Source organism: Odocoileus virginianus, chromosome 14 (assembly GCF_023699985.2).
Source record: "Odocoileus virginianus isolate 20LAN1187 ecotype Illinois chromosome 14, Ovbor_1.2, whole genome shotgun sequence".
NCBI classification, from domain to species: domain Eukaryota; kingdom Metazoa; phylum Chordata; class Mammalia; order Artiodactyla; family Cervidae; genus Odocoileus; species Odocoileus virginianus.
Window position 1 is genome coordinate 28,343,510 of NC_069687.1, and position 20,356 is coordinate 28,363,865.

General features: G+C 48.7%; 1 protein-coding gene across 3 annotated transcripts in view; it reads right to left on the minus strand.

Moving 5' to 3' along the window:
• MTMR12 (myotubularin related protein 12) overlaps positions 1-14,767 on the minus strand; it is a 69,407-nt gene extending 54,640 nt beyond the window's left edge. Inside the window, exon 1 of one of the 3 annotated variants that reach the window (XM_070476538.1) lies at positions 14,546-14,767. In XM_070476538.1, coding sequence (XP_070332639.1) covers positions 14,546-14,713 — 168 coding nt within the window. In that variant the 5' untranslated portion in view covers positions 14,714-14,767. Of the gene's footprint in view, positions 1-6,085; positions 7,685-14,545 lie in introns of those variants that run through there. The other 2 variants (XM_070476542.1, XM_070476539.1) reach the window with 2 other exon arrangements.
• Positions 14,768-20,356: the final 5,589 nt, after the last annotated feature.

Consider the following 20,356-nt stretch of genomic DNA (forward strand, 5'->3'; position numbering starts at 1 on the left):
CACGGGGACACGCACAAACACCTAACCACATTCGGAGGGGAGGCCAGAAGAGACTGCTACCCTCAGGAAGTGCCATTCAGACTGAGACCTGAGAATCAGCAGAAATGAGTTCCGGGCCAAACAACCAACCCGCTGTCTGGCTGTTCTTCCTCATCTCCCTTCTGGGCATCTCCTCACAGGACCCCTGCTCCTTGGGGAAACTCTCCAGCAACACAAGCTGATGGCCCTCCTCCCCTCAAACGGACCTTTACTCCGGAGTCCTCTTCAGGGACCCGGACCTGGACCCCAGACAGCCTCCCGGCCACTGGCGCTGGAATGGCCCTCAGACCCTCCAAATTCCCATTTCTAAGTCAGCTCCTCACTGCCCCCGCCCCTCCCTGAGCCTGTGGTCCTCTGGACTCCAGCCCCACCATCCGACCGGCAGCCACTCTCAGCTCCGACCGTGCCTCTCGTATTTCTGTCTGCTCTGCTTTCTTAACAGCTGCGGAGGCCATCCACACCCGTCGCCCTGGCCGCGGCACTTAGCCCGGCCGCCACCCGTGCACCTTGCACACCATGCACGCCTGTGGTTACCGTCACACTGGCCCACCCCGCCCCACACCCACAGGGCCCCTCGCCCCCCCAGCGCCCAGCCAATTCACCACCCCCCACCGTCACACAGCTCAGGTCCTCTGCAAACCTTTCCTATACTGCAGCAGTCTCTTTCTTTTTCTTCTTCTTTTTTTTTTTTTTTGCTACAGAATTGTATTTATTTAAGAACTGAAATAAACATGAGATCATTCGGTTATCAGGTGACTTGCCCCCAGCAGCTGCTGTTTCACTGACTTGTTGAGCGTCAGTCCCCCCTAGGAGGGCAGGGACTTTGTTCAGTGTTGGTCCCAGCAGCAGGAGCGGTTCCTGACACATAGGAGGCGTTAATGAGTGAGCATTGAGTCGCTCAGTTGTGTCTGACTCTTTGTGACCCCATGGACTGTAGCCCACCAGGCTCCTCTGTCCACGGGATCCTCCAGGCAAGAATATTGGAGTGGGTTGCCATTTCCTTCTCCATGCAGTAGTCTCTTTCCTTGTCTGTCTCCCCATCGAGTGATGCTAAATGGGGGCTGGAGCTGTACTTTCCGTATTTTTAGCCTCAACAACTAATATGCTCCTAGATGGCAAATTGCCAATAAAAGTCTACTGAAAGCATGCATAAAAAAATACAGAGAGACATATAATTCCTGATCCTGGTAAATATTTTTTAATCTGAGACACAGTTCTTGAGACAATTCTATTCAAATTGACTACGTAATATTGTGAATCACTGTTGTACACCTATAATGTGTGTGTGAGCTTAGTCACTCAGTCATGTCCGACTCTTTGCAAGCCCATCAACTGTAGCCTGCCAGATTCCCGTCTGTGGAATTTCCCAGGCAAGAATACTGGAGGGGGTTGCCATTTCCTTCTCCAGGATCTTCCCGACCCAGGGATCGAACCCATGTCTTCTCTACTGGCAGGAGGATTCTTTACCACTGAACCACCTGGGAGGCCAACTTCTATACTATTCTACAATGACTATACTTCAAACAAAAAAAATTTTTTTTTCAAATTTTAAACCTTAAGAATAAATAAATAAAAACTACCACCTAAGTATGTGACCAGTGGCAAGTATTACTGATCTTTCCTCACACCTCTCCCTTATTAGCTGGCTTCCTGAAACACTCTCTAGTCTCAGCAGTAGGGCAGGGTCATATTCAAAACAGACTCTGAATCAGAAGCCTGATCACTAAGGATGGAGTTTAGAGACTGAGTGAGTCTACCTACTGTTGAAGTCTAGGAAGCTGGAGAAATCAAATTAGGACTTGTTTCCTGGAGCCGATTTCCAAGGCTGCTGGCCCCCCCACTCCTGGACAGCCGGCTCTGCACCCCGTCGAGCCAGCCTGACCAGGTACCAGCTTTGCCCCTGACCACAGCTCGACTCTACTAAGAGCACACTGCCTTGGCAGGTGGAGACAAGCAACAACTACTGTTACAATAAAGCACGACGTCAGCATCTGACGTCCAGTAAGAGGCGGACTGGCGCTCTCCGTCTGGACTCAAGGTCCCAGACCACAGACATGAGGCAGTTCGAGACCTGGTCTTTAAGGACTCTGCTCTTTACACATCATGCAAATCAGTTCTCAGCCACAAGCACAGGGCGAGCTGGGAACTCTCAGGCGCATTTCAGGCTAAACATCCATTATCCACAAAAATAGACGTCTAACTTAAACATGTAAATATGCAATTAGCAGAGGTTTTGCTATGTCCTCTTTCACATGCCCTGTGTCATTTGTCTTAACAACAATCCCATAAGGAGTTCATCCTCGCTTCACAGATAAAACCAGTGAAGCTCCAGGAGGTTAGATGATGTGCCTGGACTCAGAGGGCTAAACAGGTGGTGAAGCTAGAACTCAAGACTTCAGACCCTAAGTTTGGTCCTTCTGATTCATAAACTGTGATTCCTTAAGAGTTTATTAAGACAAAACTACCATACCATACAATTCACCCATTTAAAGTATACAAATCAAGGTGTTTATCAGTCCACTCACAGGATCATACAACTGTCACCACAGTCAACTCTAGAATATGTTCAGGTACCCAAAGCTGCCTGTACCCTAGAGCAGTCACCCCGTTTTTCCCACAGCCCTAGGCAGACAATCTTAAACTTTTCTCGTATTACAAAATAGTACCATCAAGTATCCCTTCGACTCTGACAAGTCTCCAGAGCCAGGGAACAGGCAACGACCTCCCACGGCGCCCCTGCCCACCACCCCCCCAAAACAGCTGAGCCAGACTGACTCATGTGTCATTCTAAATCCTTTCTCTCCCATTTAGATCTTCTGCTAGTCCCCCTTATCTAGATTTTTTTTTTGAAGGAATGACCTGCAGTAAAGCCCTCACCTGTTCCGACAGCTCATCACCCACTGCACAGCGGTGGGAGGTTTACTCTGGATTCTTAGGCTTCTTAGCAAGGATCCCTCTTACTAGGCCCTCCCCAGGCCTTTAAATAATCCAAACCCTTTATCACATTCTCCCTGGTGGGAAACTCAAGCTAGAGAGGAAATGGTGAGACCCGTGGGCAGCGTAAGCCTCAAAACCCACAGAGCTGACCTCGCCAAAGAGCTGGCTCGATTCCAGAAGACAGGGCCTGAGCTCGGGAGCTGCCTGGGGAAGCTAAGGGTGGACCGAGACACACTGTGGGCAACAGCTGGGCTTCAGATCCATGCAGGGCAACAGTCTACCAACCTCAGCACCACAGTGACAGTGAAAAGGATTATTTTTAGGCAAAACACCTCGTGCCAAAGCAGACTCCTGGGGCACAAAGGCCCAGAGTCAAGTCAGCGATCACACCAAAGTTCCTCACATAGTTCTTAAACTCGGCCCCCAAAGCTCACTCTGCAGGAGAGGTGAACACGAGCTCCGAGTGAAGGGCCCGCCAGCTACCTTCTGGTGGCCTCTCCCGGGATGGCCCTGAGCCACCGTCCATTCACCCCCCCTGAAGCCACCGTGAGCTCCACAAGGCCACGCTGAGTGGTGGGCACTTCAGCCCTGCCCTCGAGGAGCTTACAGTCCTGCTGGGGAAATAAGAGCCACAGCCACAGAGCAGAGAGGAGGAGACAAACGCTCGATGGCACCACCAAAACCCACAGCTACAGCCAGCCTGTACCACGGACACAGAGGAGGAGGCTGCCAGCCACGAGGAAAGGCCTGAAGGAAACGGGGGCTGAAGGACAGGAGCCCTCGGTTCGGCCTGGTCAGCGGCCTTCACACTGCACCCCTCACACCCTCTCTCTTCTGGTCTCTACGCTTGGGCTTCCTCTGTGATTTCATCTGAAACAGCAGTTCTCAAGAAAGCCTGCAGGAAGAGATGCTAGTGAACTGAAAAAAAAAATACAGGTTCCTATTGCAGGTCCCCTTCCACTCCCTACCCCCACACACCACTCACATACACCCGTCCCCCCGCCCTGGGGGTTATATCTGAATCTCTAAAGCAGGACTGGGGACAGTGAATTTTGAAAAAGTTGTTCAAGAACCATGTGGTGTTTTTTTTTTTTTTAAACCTCCTTGCACAAAATATGTTTAAAATCACTTGCCTAATCCAGGAAATGAGACCCAAAGAGGTGAAGAGGCTTCCTCGAGGACACTCAGATAAGAAATGGCCACAGCCCAATGTTCCTGAATCCAAACTATTGCTCTATCAACAAACTAGAAGCAGGCAGACTCTGGGAGAGCCTGGGAAAGGTGCTAAGGTTCGGACCAGTGAAAGGGGCAGGGGGCATAGAGACCCTTAAATAGGAAAATGACACGTCACGGCGGAGTCCAAAAGGAGCCTGGCCATGATGTGAGGGGTATCTAGGGGAGGGGGGTTCGGAACAGAGCAGTGGCAGGTGGGAGAACCTGTGTAATGTAAGCAGCTGTGGTTGGTGGTCCCGGGCATCAGAGGAGGTGCTGGGTCTGGACCACACAGGACTGAGGAAACGAGAGAGGTGCTGGCAGCAGCTGGGAAGGAGGGAAGTGAAGCTGAACTGAAGGCAAAGGCCCAGGACCTAACACGCTGCCCAAACCCCAGGTCCCGCTGGAAGCCCCGAGACAAGGAAGAGGGCACCCATGGAACAGCTCACTGAGAAAGAAAACCGTGCTGGGAGGGAGAGGAAAGGGGCGCCCACTGTGGGTGCGGCAGGATCCCACAGGAGGGACGGCGCCCCCGGCTCCAGACTCAGGCCTCTGAGAGGGCGAGCGAAGAATGATGCTCAGAAGGAACGCAGCTCAGACCTGGCCGTTATCGGGACCTGCTCCAGTGGCCAAAGACAAAAACACACGAAGGAAGACACACAGCTGCGACTTCCGGGGTGAAGACTTAACAGCAAGTACTGCAGTTAACACTTCCTAAGCGTTTATTACAAGCCAAGTTGTACCGAGTTAGCAACTGTCCATGGAGGGCCTCACTTGAGGCTAAGGACACTGGTATGAGCTGGATACTATGACCTTTATTTCCATCATACAGAAACTGAGGTTTAGAGAACTTACATACCCAGCCTAAATCCATGCAGCAAGTAGCAGAACTCTTAATTCCAAAGCCATGCCCCTAACCCCTCATGACACTGACAGTGAGGAGGGCAGTGCTGGAATGTACACAGCGCTAGGAGAAAGGGGTTGGGGGCAGTCACGGGACCACCACAGTCTCATCATTTAAGCTAACTGACGGGACCAACAGCAGAAGCAGAAACACACGGCACTGCCTTCTGGGTGCCCCTCCTTGTCCCCCTCCAGGGCTGGGCTGAGTCACTCAGTTGTGTCTGGCTCTTTGTGACCCCATGAACTGTGGCTCATCAGGTTCCTCTGTCCATGGGGATTCTCCAGGCAAGAATACTGGAGTGGGTTGTCATGCCGTCCTCCAGGGGATCTTCCCAACCCAGAGACCAAACCCAGGTCTTACACATTGCAGGCAGATTCTCTACCATCTGAACCACCAGGGAAGCCCAAGAATACTGAAGTGGATAGCCTATCTCTTCAGGGGATCTTCCCTAGCCAGGAATCGAACCGGGGTCTCAGTTCTTTACCAGCTGAGCTACCAGGGAAGCCCCCCAGGGCTGTTATGTATAGAGGCTAGGTCAGCAGAGGAGCTGGCAAGGAGCTGAAGGCCTTACGGCAGTAGCTCTTCCATGATCTTGGAGCAAGAGGAACTGGGGCAAATGAGAAGCTGCCTACAGGCTCGCCAAGAGCCAGGCTGGCCTGTACAGCAGCATCCACAGAAAACAGGGAAAAACTGCAGGTCCCAGCGGTACCCCCGGATTCTATTCTTCAGGACCTGCCACGCTCACACGCCCGCGTGCACCTTACATAAGAGATGAAGACAGATGGTCCGACCACCTGGTCCCCACGCACCTGTGAGTCTTCCAACTTGTCCCTCTTGCCTTGCAGCCTCCTCCTCCCCACACCGGAGCCCGCGTCAATGCTGCCCCTTCCAAGTCCCACGCAGCCTCCCAGATGCTGCCGCGGGGCCGCAGCGGGCCCTCCCCCGTGCCCGGGAGCGCCATGCTCTCCTCCCTTGTCAACAGGCAGCACCTACCTCCACGCATCGTGGCCATCTGTCGATGTGCCACCTCGCCGGCAGAATGTGGGCCTCCTGGGCACACAGGCTGCGTTTTTCTCTCATTCCTAATTCTAACACGCTGCTTAGCAAATGGCAGCGACACACTCAGTAATCCTCCCAGTTCAAGTTATCGTTCGGGCGTACATGGTGTCTCTGCCCATGCTCAAAATAAGCCTGTCAGGAAGATGGGCACCCAATGTTACATGAAGAAACAAAGGGAGGCTCAGAGAGGGGAAGTCACACGGGGAAGCCGATCTCAAGGGATTCAAGCAAGACAGGGATATGATCTTATATACGGAGAAAAGGGTAGGAACACAGTGAGATTCTTCATCCAAAAAACTGGGACCATTCCCGTCAAAGGCATTCTCAGGAATTTTAAAAACAAAAACAAAAACCCTCTCAGCAAAAACAAGAACAAACAAACAAACAAACAAATCCAGCAGCTCAGGATCACTGCCTGAAACGGGGGCTGACCATCTGTCACCAGGGAAAAGGCAGACTTCAAAACGTGTCACCCCCGCGGCCAGCGCTTTCATACACAAGTCCTGCTCTTCTCCTGGCTGAAGCCACCCTCTCCCCAGAAAGCGAACAAGTGAGGGCGTAGACTTCTCCTCTGAAAGGCCGCCCACCAGCCAGGTGCACAGGACTGAAGCATTTAAAGTCAAAACAGCACACGACCTGGCTACTGCCTCTGGAGCACATAAAGAGAATCATTACTCCCAGAGGTGATTTGATTTTCCTTACTCATATCTTCGGTAAATCATTGACCAGATGTGATAAATGCACAAAATGTGGCCTATGATGGAGAGACTCAGAAATGAGGAGAGAGGAAAAAATAAGTCCACAGAATGAATCCAGCAAAATGTCAAAGGCCAAATGTTAACAATGAAAAAAAAGCCAACCACTCAGTGTTCTCATTAGGTTGGAATTTTAAATATAATCAAAGCATTCTCAAAAGTAAAAAGGAAATAAGAAAAGAGGAAAAGAAACTTTCAGAGATAGTGAAAAACACTCTAAGAAAGAGTTACCACACAGTGAACTTTCCGGGCACGGTGCCATGGCAACAACTGCCACAACTAAAACACTCCCCTGTCATTAACACCTTAGCTTAGGGAAAGATTTCTGTATTCTAAGACTGATGACTGAGTACTTTCTGGAACCCTCCAGGGGGCTCCTGAATAACAGTAACAATGAAAGGCCACATCTCCTGAAGGTTACCCAGCCAGCTGCCAAGTTCTCTGCTAAGCAGCACCCACTGTGCACAATCACAGCTCAGATTCATAACTGTTCACATACACCTATCAGATAAGACAGATGTCACTATTTCCACTTTTCCAGTAAAAATACAACTGAGGCTTGGCAGGACTGGTCTCACACATAGGTGGCAGGACAGAGGAATGACAAGTGGTTGCTTTCCCTGGAGAGTGACCAGGTCCGCAGAGGGGCCTAGGGGAAGGGGAGGTCCTGTGGCCCTTCCAGCTCTCGGAAAGGTCTGCTCCCTCCGGAGTCCCTCTCCATGTCTACCTCTCCTCTTCTTCCTTCCGAAGCGGCAGCAGATTAAGAGGTTGGCAGAATTATTCCGATTCAATCCTCCCTCCCAATCTACCTCAAGAGGCTGACTCTAAGTGATTCATTAAACTGCAAACCCTCTGTTCTCCTCGCGGTCTCCAAAAAGTCGCATCAGAGGTCACAAGTGTGGACTTCCCTGGTGGTCCAGGAGTTAAGAATCCACCTGCCAGTGCAGGGGACACGGGTTCGATCCCTGGTCTGGGAAGACCCCACATGCTGCTGGGAAACTGAGCTGTGCATTGCAATTACTGAGCCCACGTGCCCCAGAGCCTGCGCTCCACCACAAGAACAGCCAGTGCCATGAGAAGCCCCGGGACCACGGCTAGGGCCGCCCCCACTCGCCGCAACGAGAGAAAAGTCCACAGGCAGCAATGAAGACCCGGTGCAGCCAAAAGTAAATAAATAAATAAAACTTAAAAAAAAAGAAGTCACATGAAAAACTGAGGGTGGCTCCCTGCTGGAAAAATAGCTCTTAAGTTTCTGCTCTGCTGACAGGAATCAGAGGCACCATGTTCAAACATGACTACCACAGGGCAGGCTATAAATTTTTACACATATTGTGTTTGCAACTGTGTTAAGACACAGACCAAGTCTGGACATACTAAAAGAAAAAAATGGAAATAATCACTTTGGTTATTAGGGTAGCACATATTAAGGGTAGTTTAATTTTCCCAACTTCCAAAGTTGGCAATAGTGTCTTTATCATAAAAATAAGGTATACATCTTTTATAGTGATCAAAGAAAATTTTCTGACCCCCTAAAAACTGAGTTCTCTCTGACGTACACTGTGACACAGGACGGTTTCCTGTGGAAGCAGTCAAAGGACACCAAACATGCTGCTGAGCATGTGCAGAGAAGGATCCAGAACTTCTAAGCTTCTAAGCATGGGTGTCCCACAGCCTGAGACTCTAAGAGCACGGCTGGTTTTGACATCAGAGACAGAAGCAGGGTGCCGGAGAGTGGTGGCCACGATGGGGGCTGTTGCAGTGGCCGCTGCGGCTGGCTGCAGGCAGGACTGCCTACCATCGGCCTCCTGACATCTCTGGGGCTCTGACTGCAGGAGCTGAGTGGTGCTGGAAGGGACCCAGGGAGATGCCGCAGGAAGCACACGCAACAGAGGAAAAGCGGAAGCTCTGCACAGACCATCAGGCTAAAGCCACAGCTAGGAAAGTGGTCATTTCAGGAAGAACTCCATGTCTTTTAATAACCTGTTAAGTCACTACCGATGATCTCAAAGCTCAGGGAGAAAATTCTGCCCTTAGAAAAAGTAGTTGGGAATGGAGAAGTCACAGGATCTTAAAGTAATGGATCTGGATTTTGCTTTCAGAGGTGTTCCTTTCTTGCTGGAACTGAGGAAGGAGGTCTGTTTTAGGATAAGCCAATATCTTCTTGTCATCAACCCATCAAAGTCATCAAAGTTTGTATTAACAGTCCAATACTGTCATGTTCCACCAAAAAATAATCTCAATCATTTCATCTGTCCTGGATCCCCAACATCTAGAACAGTGCCAATCACCAGCCGGTGCTGAGTAAGTACCTGTTGAACAAATTAATCATATCTCCAATGAGCCCCATATCTGCTCATGATCCCCTGGTGGACAACCTAACAAAAACCAAGTAAGAAACTGCTGCTAGAGAATAGGAAAAAGCACTCTCACGTGCAAACACCAGGCATGCCTACACGCCTATCGTTAGTGAAGCATACGATATCCCCGGCATTCACAAACAGAGGGATAAGAGAATGGCCCTGAAGTCCAATCACCCTCGTTTAAATCCTGGCACCCACCCTTGCCAGCTGTGATCCTGAGCAAGGTACTCTCTGGGTCTCACTTTGCACGTCTAGACACAAAAAAGAGAGGTCACAGTAGTATTCACCGCATAAGACAGATGAAGATGAAATGAGGTAAGGAGTTTCTGGGACACAGAAGTGCCTAATCAATACCAGTAAAAAAATTTCTTTTTAATTTTAACATATACCCACAGTCCTAGCTCTGGGAAGCATACAGAATCACAGGTTCACTTCCCCCCGCAACCAAAAGAAACGGCCCTAAGTGAGGAAGAGGCAATCAGATGCATTCTTCTCCCTTGGGGAATCAATGAAAAGCACTGGCTTTTAAATCTGGATTTTTTGCACTTTTCTCAGTCTTCGTATCTCTTGTCTTTCTCCTCAAATCTATGTAAAACCTTTCCTGAACCCCTGTGGGTCTGGCTTAGTCACAGGCACTGCTGGCCTCAGGAGACAGCTCTTAACCCTGCTCTACAAAAGCTCTGTACCAATTAGCCCTAAGGGGCCTCATTTCCACATCAACAGAGCAGACCAAGAGTGCAGGGGCAGACTGGATCATCTCTATATTCTCTTCCAACTCTAAAAATTCACAACTAAGTAACTAATAACTATTATTAGTATGTTCAAGTCAAACACTGACCTAAACTCAACTAGAAAGTACATCTTAACCATATTTGGCATAACACACGAACACGGGCACAAGCAGAGCAGACCCTCAAAGCTGAATGAATTCCTCCTGGTCTTAGTTTCAGAGGGCAACACAGAAGCACCCCGAGGTATTTATTCAGCTCTCTCATCATGAGAGACCCCGTTCTTATTAAATCAGAACTTTCTCCTAGGACCACCATTTAATGGGGTCTCCCTGGTGGCTCAGCAGTGAAGAATCCACCTGCAATGTGGGAGACCCGGGTTCAATCCCTGGGTCGAAGATCCCATGGAGAAGGGGATGGCTACCCACTCCAACATTCTTGCCTGGAGAATTCCATGGACTGAGGAGCCTGGCGGGCTGCAGTCCATGGGGTCGCAGAGAGTTGGACATGACTGAGCACATACACACAATGGTGCTTTATTTATTAATACAAGCTGCCAGGTACAGCGGAGAAAGCAATGGCACCCCACTCCAGTACTCTTGCCCAGAACATCCCATGGATGGAGGAGCCTGGTAAGCTGTGGTCCATGGGGTCACAAAGAGTCGGACACGACTGAGCGACTTCACTTTCACTTTTCACTTTCATGCATTGGAGAAGGCCAATGGCAACCCACTCCAGTGTTCTTGCCTGGAGAATCCCAGGGACGGGGGAGCCTGGTGGGCTGCCGTCTATGGGGTCGCACAGAGTCAGAGATGACTCAAGCAACTTAGCAGCAGCAGCAGCCAGGTACAGACAGTAAGCATTTCTAACCACTAAGAATTACCAAACTAGAGCTTACAATCTCAAGGTAACTGAGCACAGAACTGACAGTCTAAAGGAAATCAGTTGTCCTTCGGTACCAGAGAAGGTAACTGACCAGAAAACCATTTTAAAACCATACTATCTTCCTGGCCTCTTTGTGCTACCTAACAAACATCTCCCATCACACTGTCCGTCTCTGTTGAGGGAAAGGGGTCGAATTTAAAAAGAAGTTACAGGTTGACAACTGACATGGAAAGACATTTACAATATACATTTCTGGTGAAATGGGCAGATTACACAATAATGTGGTCAGCAATATTAATCCCATTTTGGTAAAAAAAAAAAAAATATATATATATATACATACATATATGCCCTACACACACATCTGACAGGATACACTCCAAGTCACTAACAAGCTTGCAATTTTTCCGTAAAAAAAAAAAAAGTTTGCTTATCTACATTGTCTTATTTTTCTACAATGAACACTAATGGTTTCTGAAATCACAGTAATTCAAACAGGGGTTTTCTGTATAAGAAAAGAAGAGCCGGCACCCAAACGATAAGCGAACACCTCGCTGAAGCAGAGCTCGGCATCCAGGGTTCCACTGCACAGAGGAGCCTTGTGCCTGGGCCTGTGCTGGGGTGAAGGCGCTGACACGTTTTTCAGGTACCGGCCACTGGGTACCACCAAGACCGGCCCAGCTCTCTCCCTCCTTTCACCTCAGCTTCCAAACCCATCGACTTCCCATTTACCAAATTTATTGATGTGCCACCCTCTGGACAGAGTTTACAAAACATGACCAAAGTTCCTAAATTACAGTTCAAGATTTTAACTTGCACGTTCACTGATTTAGGAGCATCAGTGACAGAAGAGCCAAGTTACCGTGGCAGAGATCCAACGTTAACAGAGGAAGTACACTCCTATCCCTCATTTTAGGCCGTCCAATGCCAACCCTTTCTGAACACAAGAGGAAAAATAAAAAGTCATTATGTGTAAAAGCAACTTCTTCAAATACTTTTACCCAGTTAAGCCTTCTGCTTTTGATAGAAAGTGCTAACTCTTGATAGCCTCTTTGGCATACAGAACACAGATCCTGTTAAATCTTACAAGATCTGAGCAGTCTAGAACAAGTTCATCACTGGGCACAGGTACCGTAAGGCACCTTACATCCTGAAGGTTGTTCTGGCGGCTTAGTGATCTACCAGCAAAAAGAGGTGTGAAAAATTGCAACCTCTCAGCTAACAAAAGCAAAGTGCGTACAAGGAAGTGATGGGAAAACACACATGAAAAGCACTAAAGACGAACTTGATATGAGGGAAAGGAATAAGAACAGCAGAATGACAGTCTTCAGAAGGACTCCTATTAAGTGAGCCAATAGAAGTTTATCAGACCATAGCTCTGAGAGACACAAAGCCACACCTCAAAACTGCGCACACGTATTTCCGATAATGTAATGGCTAGCAAAAGTTAGATCATACTTAATGACAAACTGCATCCTCACTCCTTCATTCCCTTATGTTCTAAAACTCATAGACAATTTAGGTCAGAGCCTTATCCTCTGTCACAAAATATTTTTAGAGACAGATTTCAACAAAGAAGCATAGTGTCTACATAGCATTATTTTACTTCGAGGAAAGAGAACTGCCAACTATAAGGATCTGAAAAATGCGACCACTTCAGGCTTATTTTGGGGTTGACCCACTCCCCTTCCCTAATTATCCCTCAAAGGAAACATATCAGGAGCTGTGGGCAAAGAGGGAAAATATGCCTAATTACAACATGTGTGCTTGGTGGATAAAAAATTGGAACATTCTTGAACTCTGGCCACATTTCAGAAGACTTTCCACTCGCAGTAGAAACTCACTAAAGAGGAAAGGTTAAAAGATCAGTTGCATTTCAACCCAGGCTCAATCAAAAAGACACAAAGAGAAACTGACCACATTACTTACCCTAGATACTATAAGGGGAGCCTGCTGAATATTCAAGATGACCCTGACTCCTTATCAAGCATTTACAGAGGAAGTGGTTTTTCTTTTAAAATTAGGACTAAAAATAAGAAGAGGACTCTGTACTGGAAAAAAAGACACACATTTGAATTTAAAGATACACATGCAAAGGCTTCAGGCCACTGGTGGTTTTATAGAAGCACTCCCTGATGAAGACCTCTCCTCACAGCCCACCTGCCTCTGCTTTACAGAGGTGGGAAGACAGTACAAGAATTTGCCAATGCTTCTGCACCCGTTGCTGATTAAAGTGCTGAGAGAGGAGCAGGGGAAAAAAAGCCCTTCAGAAATCAAAAATGAAAATGCATCTCATTGGGCATTTGGATCAGGAGCTCCTCCTGGCCTACAAGTTGCAGCCTAACTTCCTCTCCCAGGACTCAGGGATCCCCCTGCCTCACTGGATTCTGGACTGGTTTCCTTGATGGCCCTCCAATACTCCAGACTCTACCCTCAGATCCCAAGCATCCTTCAAGTCTTTGCTCAAATGCCCCATGTGCAAGGAGGAAAAGGGGGTCTTTTCTTTTCCCACCATACTTTTCAACTTCTAATATACCATATAATTGAGGGGGAAAAAAAAGAGTGTTAGTCACTCAGTCATGTTCAATTCTTTGCGACCCTAAGTACTGTAGCCCTCCAGGCTCCTCTGTCCATCGAGATTCTCCAGGCAAAAATACTGGAGTGGGTTGCCATGCCTTCCTCCAGGGCATATTCCTGACCCAGGAATCATACCCATGTCTCCTGTGTCTCCTGCATTGGCAGGCAGGTTCTTTGCCCCATGGGCCATCAGTCAATCCCTATTCTTATCCCACCTGCAACTTCTAATATACCATATAATTACTTATATCTATTTTATCGATTGTTTACTCCTCTCTTCCTCAGATAAGCTCCCAGAGAACAGGGATACTTGTTCCGTTTACTGGTGTATACCCCAAGCAGTTTAGAACAGTGTTTGGCCCTGAGTAGGAGCTCAAAAAATATCTTTTGAATGAATGAATGAACTTGACAGTAAAACTCCAGGAGGAAAGCAAGAAGGAGGTGGAAAGGCTGATGGTGAGGGAGTGAAATGAAAGAGGGAAGAAGCGACAGAGTGGAATTTACAACGACGAGATAGACACTGATTGAGGCCGGGACCGACCCCACTTTCTCCCAGCAGTGCTGATGGGAAGCGAGAAGCAGGGCACGGGATCCCGCCAGCGGCATCAGATAGCACTCTTAGAAGCAAGCAGCTGAGATAAGCAAGCTCTACAGACTCACTGAGAAATTCCGAGAGCAGGGCAGACCCACCCGCCGGGATTGCAAGCTCTACGCAGGTCCCGGGAGTTGGGGGTGGGGGGGAGGTGGTCAGTCCCCCCAGCCCTTCCCCTCCCGTGGTGCCCCAAACTCCAGCTCCCCTCTACTGTAGCCAGGAGCCAGCCGGGCCGCAGGACCTTCCCGGCCAGGGCCCCTTCACCTGGTATCCCGGTGAGGCGGGCCCTGCACTCGAGCACCTGCCCGCCCGCGTCAGGGAATCCCACCCGGCCCGCCCGGATTCCCAGCGCGCCTCTGGGCCCTCATCCCGCTCAGCTCCCCTCCGGCACACGGGCAGGAAGCGCTCGCGGCCCTCCGGAGGCAGGGAAGGGGCTCCCGGCGCCCCCCGCCCCGGCCACTCCAGCACGACGCCCCGCCGGCGCGACGCCCCCTCACCTCGGGGCGCACGTACGACACGAAGGAGGGCTTCGGCGCCTTGGTGCCGCCGCCACCGCCGACTACCCCTTTCCCCAGCATACCGCCTCCCTGGGTAGCAGCAACGCACGGGAGCAGAGGCGGCCGCTCGCAGCGGCCACCAACACTGGCGGCCGGGGCTCCGCCCATCCCCAGGGCCGCGGCGGCCGCGGCGCCGCCCGTATCCGGCTCCGCCGCCGACACCGTTCGCCCCGCCCAGGCCCCCCGGGGCCCCACCTCCTCCACGCTTGGGCCTCAGCAGCAGGGAACCCGCCGCCGGAGGCCACTCCCCCTCCGTTAGCGACAGGCGGATCTGATTGGCGGATAGTCGCCTTCAGATAGGCTCCGTTCCACCCTCTTGCTGCCAAGCCCGCCCCCATGAGTTCTCTGATTGGCCAAAATGCTCTGCCGGCCGCGCCCACACCAAGCCCCTCCTTGAATGAACCTGGAGGGATGTTTTCTCTGACCAATCCAGAGCGTTCTCTCCAGATTCTCCGGCGATTGGTTAGCAAGAATGTCGCCGTCGCTCAGTGATCCTGCGGTCACCAAGTTGTGAGCGTTGGTTCACTGCAGTTCTCTTTCCTCGCCCTTTTGGAACAAAACTTCCGAAAGCGTAGTGTATGGAACCTCACCGAATGAGTTTCAATCCCCATCAGTGATGTTCAGGCTTACTGTTTTGAAAAGTGAAAGTAGCTCAGTTGTGACCGACTCTTTGCGACCCCATGGACTATACAGCCCGTGGAATTCTCCAGGCCAGAATACTGGAATGGGTAGCCTTTTTCCCTTCTCCAGGGGATCTTCCCAACCCAGGGATTGAACCCAGGTCTCCCGCATTGCAGGCGGATTCTTTACCAGCTGAGCCACAAGGGGAAGCCTTACTATTTTAAGTGCAGACAAAAATGAAACAAATCAAGTGCTAGGCACTGAGGAATAGGTTTGAATGTTTTATCATAAAAGGCCTTGTAGACCTCTTTTTTCCAAACTTTTTGTTTTTTTATCTGTGGTTCTAACCATATAAAAGCTCTTAAGAGATTTCTTTTATTCACCCTCCTGAATTATGAATGTGTTAGTCACTTAGTTGTGTCTGACTCTTTGTGACACGACTGTCACAAAGAGGAGCCTGCCGGGCTCCTCTGTCCGTGGGCTTCTCCAGGCAAGAATACTGGAGTGGATTGCCATTTCTTTCTCCAGGGGATCTTCCTAACCCAGGGATTGAACCTGGGTCTCCTGCACTAAAGGCTGATTCTTTACCATCTGAGCTATAGGGAAGTCCTAAGTTATCAATAAAATCCTCACTGTTAGTGTAGATTGCAAAGAAAATTCATTTAAATTAGACATTTGGCTCCAAGCACTGTATTAGACACAGGTGAATAAAACAGGACCCAACTCTCAAAAAATTCAGTCTACTGGAAAAAAATAATAATAAATATTTGCCGTTACCTTTGTTGGTGTCAGACACTGGTAAGCACTAGTCTCATCAATAACTAATGCTGTTTCCCCTCTTTATCTCCATGACTGCCCCACCACCAGTATCAAAGCCACTCAAAGTAAACATAAAATCTAAGCGAAAACAAATGTGCTTACTTTTGCAATCAAAGTGTTGTAGCCACGCGTTCCAGGAAACAAACTCATTCAGAAGGACAATGCAGATAGTACAGTCCAGTTTATTACACCAGCGGACCCAAGGCAGAGTCTCCTCTTAGCCAAGGACCCCGACTAGTTTTTGTGAAAACCTTATATACCCTAAGTGTACTTGCTCAAACCCACCCCCCCAAATTCCTTGAAACTAGTCTGGACAAGGTAAAAGAGAGATACGATCAAAGTTAACCCATGATTTATGTGTCATAAGCCTAGATAGTTAAACAGTGGACATTTATCAATAGGCCTGTGGTCATACAGTTCATGGAATTCTCCAGGCCAGAATACTGAAGTGGGTAGCCTTTCCCTTCTCCAGGGGATCTTCCCAACCCAGGGATCAAACCCAGGTCTCCCATATTGCAGGCGGATTCTTTACCATCTGAGCCACGAGGGAATCCCCATATACCGATAAACATAATGGAATTTACGACTTTGTTCTGTTACAGAGAAAATTAGCATATTCTTTTAGGCTATGTAGGGTCCAAGTACAAGTCCTGAGGCTCTTTTATCCCGGGGGTCTGGTTTTCCATTGGTATGCCATTTCTATAGACACCAGGCACAAAGTTCAGAGTCCTCTGGGAGGGTGACCATGCGTGTAGCCTAATGTTCGCAGCCTGGCCGAAGGTGGAGTCCAGCTCTGTCTGCTTCCTCGTTCAATAGGTTAGGACAAGTCCTGTGGCCTCATTTCCACCAGACTGCCATCCTTCAGTCTATCCAATAGAGCAGTGCTGGAGCCACCAGCATTGCATTATCCCAATTCTCAAGTGGAAGAGCAGATGCAAATAATTAGCCCCAGTCTCACAACAAGTTATTGACAGAGCTGGGATTCCAACTCAGGTGTGTCTGATTTCAAAGCCCAAGTTCTAAACATTATAATTACACAAATTAGGAAGGAGCACAATAAAGTGAAAATGTTAGTCGCTCAGTCATGTCCCACTGTTAGTGACCCCGTGTACTGTAGCCTGCCAGGCTCCTCCATCCATAGGGATTCTTCAGGCACGAATACGGAGTGGGTTGCCATTTCCTTCTCCAAGGGATCTTCCCGACCAAAGGATTGAACCCAGGTCTCCTGCACTGCAGGCAGATTCCTTTCTGTCTGAGCCACCAGGGAAGCCCTGGCACAATAAAAGAGTGGTCAGTTCTATTTGAGAAGGGCAAGTCAGGCTTCATAAAGAAAGACAGTCCTTAGCGAGGTGTTGGGAATGAAGTTATCTGTGGGGACTAACAGCATCACTTTATATTTCATAGCAGTTTTTACTTTTCAAGGTGAACCAGCAGGGTAGATTTTTAGTAGTCTGAACAAATTTTTAATTTCTGACTTTTTCAAAAGATTTTCAATTTTCCACTGCTTTCCCGGTGGCTCAGATGGTAAAGAATCCGCCTGCAAAGTGGGAGATCTGGGTTCAATCCCTGGGTTGGGAAGATCCCCTGGAGAAGGAAACGGCAACCCATTCTAATATTCTTGCCTGGAGAATTCCATGGACAGAGGAGCCTGGCGAGCTACAGTCCAGGGGGTAGCAAAGATTTTTTTTTCCCCCCATGGACTGTAGCCTGCCAGGCTCCTCTGTCCATGGGATTTCCCAGGCAAGAATACTGGAGTGGGTTGCCATTACCTTCTCCAGGGGGGTAGCAAAGATTTTTACAGTCTGAACAAATTTTTACTTCCTGACTTTATCAAAGGACTTTGAATTTTGCTTGATCTTCTACCATAGTCAGGATATTAGCATGGGTGCCCGTGTCCAGGGCTTGCTTCTTGCCACTAGCACAGTCACCCAGGGTAGGCACCTAGAAGGTCTTGGGGCTTAATGCTCTGTGATTGTGCCCTTCAAATTCTGAATCATTTTATCTTTAAATTTGTGTTTTTTAAGTGAAGTCTGATGGGACGATGGAGCAAGCCCAGGGGTCTTAGAACCTCAGCTCCTGCACAGTCCTCTCTGGTGTCCACTATGCCCTGGCATCCTGCCCTCCTCCCCAGGGGACCTCTGTCAGGGCAACAACCGGGCCTCATTAGAGGGGGCGTGGTGAGCAGGAAGTCTTGCGTTCAGCTGTGGCCATCCACCCCTCTCCCCATGGGTGCCTGAACATTGACAAGGAGATGGTCAGGTACAGTTCCCCCAACACCTTCTGTGTCTCTGGCGGGGTGGGTGGTAAGCCGCCATCCCTGCCCTAGGCTGGCAGTTCCATGGAAACTGGCCGGCAGCTACTGTACATGGCCAGGCACAGAGGCTCCAGTCCCGAGGAAGGCAGGTCCCCACCCCCATGTGGGAAGAGAAACTGACTTCCCTGTCTTAGGCCAGGACCCCACAACTTCATTTTGCACTAGCCCTGACTATGCCCTTTATTATCTGTGTCCTCAGGCAAGTTACTTCATCTCTCTGGGCCTATGTTTCTACCCAGGATAAGAGTAATAACAATAATTATGTCAAAGTGGTTGAGGACTGTTACGAAGATTAAAAGAGGTAATCCAGGTGATCCCTGGTAGGCAGCAAGAACTGCACAGGTGCTGGCTGACCTTGGTACAATTCTACCAAGCAGAACATAATTGACATCTTTTCCAGGACTGTAGGAAGAGAAGCAAAGTGACTTCTCCCAGTGCTGAGCTGTGGCACCCTTGTTAAACAAAGATTTTTGTTAGTTTCCTTGTTTTTGTTTTTAACTTCTGGCCTAATCCTTGGACTAAAATTAATGGCTTTTTAAAGAAAATTAATGGCTTTTATTTGTAGTCCACCATATCAAATTTTCCCCGCTTCAAACCATCCTGTCTTATGATAATTACTTTATCCTGTTCTTCAGTATCCATTTGTGATCAAATGGGTTTGCAATGTGGTGATACCAGAAACTTGATATAATCACTGCATCCATACATTCTCAGAAATCTACAGCCAGCAGGTGAGGAATGTTTTTAAAGACTGAAGATGGCTGCTGCTTCCAGGGGCAGTTTCCACTCAGTGAAGAAAACCTACATTGTCTTTAACGAGCAGTAAGGGGGTGAAGTGGGATTCCCAGGTGGCTAAGTGGGTAAAGAATCTGCCTGCAATGCAGGTGACGTGGGTTCAATCCCTGCGTTGGGAAGATCCCCGAGAGGAGGGCATGGCAACCCACTGCAGTATTATTGCCTGAAGAATTCCATGGAAAGAGGAGCCTGGCGAACTACAGTCCACAGGGTCACAAAGAGTTGGACACGACTGAAGCAACTGAGCGCGCACGGGGGTGAGGACGGAAAATAAGCCAACATCTGTTTCCATCTTCCTCTTGAGGTTCTCCAACTATCAGCATATTTTCACTTGATCTTTAGGGTGTGGAGCAAAGCTCCTTGGGAGAGGCCCTCCCAAATGACTGAAAAATTCCTGTCATGCTGAGGTCAAATAATTCTCTGTCTATTAATAGACACAGATGGTAGCCCCTAGACTTTGAAATATTTTAATTTACACACAATAGTTTAAGGTCACTCTTTTCTGCTAATGCTGCCCTAAGCTTTCTTGGAGAAGTATAAATAGGAACAAATCTTAGCTCACATAGAAATGAGTGCCAGACCAAAGACAGGGCTGTTACTTCCCACAGATGATGGAAGCCAAGAGTGTACTCTCGCAGAGTTGGGGGTGGGGGGATATTTTTCCTCTGGCAGATAGTTAAGTCTGGATATTTGCACTTCCTCCTCCTTGGAGTCACTTGAAGAAGCCTTCATGCTCATGTTATTCATCTTTACCTGCTAGGTACCAGGCTCATAGTTCAGTTCAGTTCACTCCAGTAGCTCACAGTAGGAATTCAATAAGTATTTGCACCTGAATAAAACAACCTGGGCAACAGTTGATTAGTTAGCAGGGGAAGCAAGAATTCAAACTGTAGCATGCAGGTTAGAGTCTGCACTTTTAATTAAGTCACTTGGATACAAACAAAGACCTAATTTTTAAATGAATGAAATAAAACAAATACATAAAACTCAAGGACTAAAATGCATGTATTATTTAATGACCACTTGCCAACTTCCAATTTTAGCAAATGATCTAGGTCTGAAGACTTGCCCTCTTCTTTCACTGAAAATAGAAAATTCCTTAAGCTCTTGCTGCAACTATGTGTCTTCCAACCCTTTCCTGAAGATGGTGAGGAGCAGACCTGGATGAAGAAGCATTTGAATGGTTCTCCACCTTGTGGGGC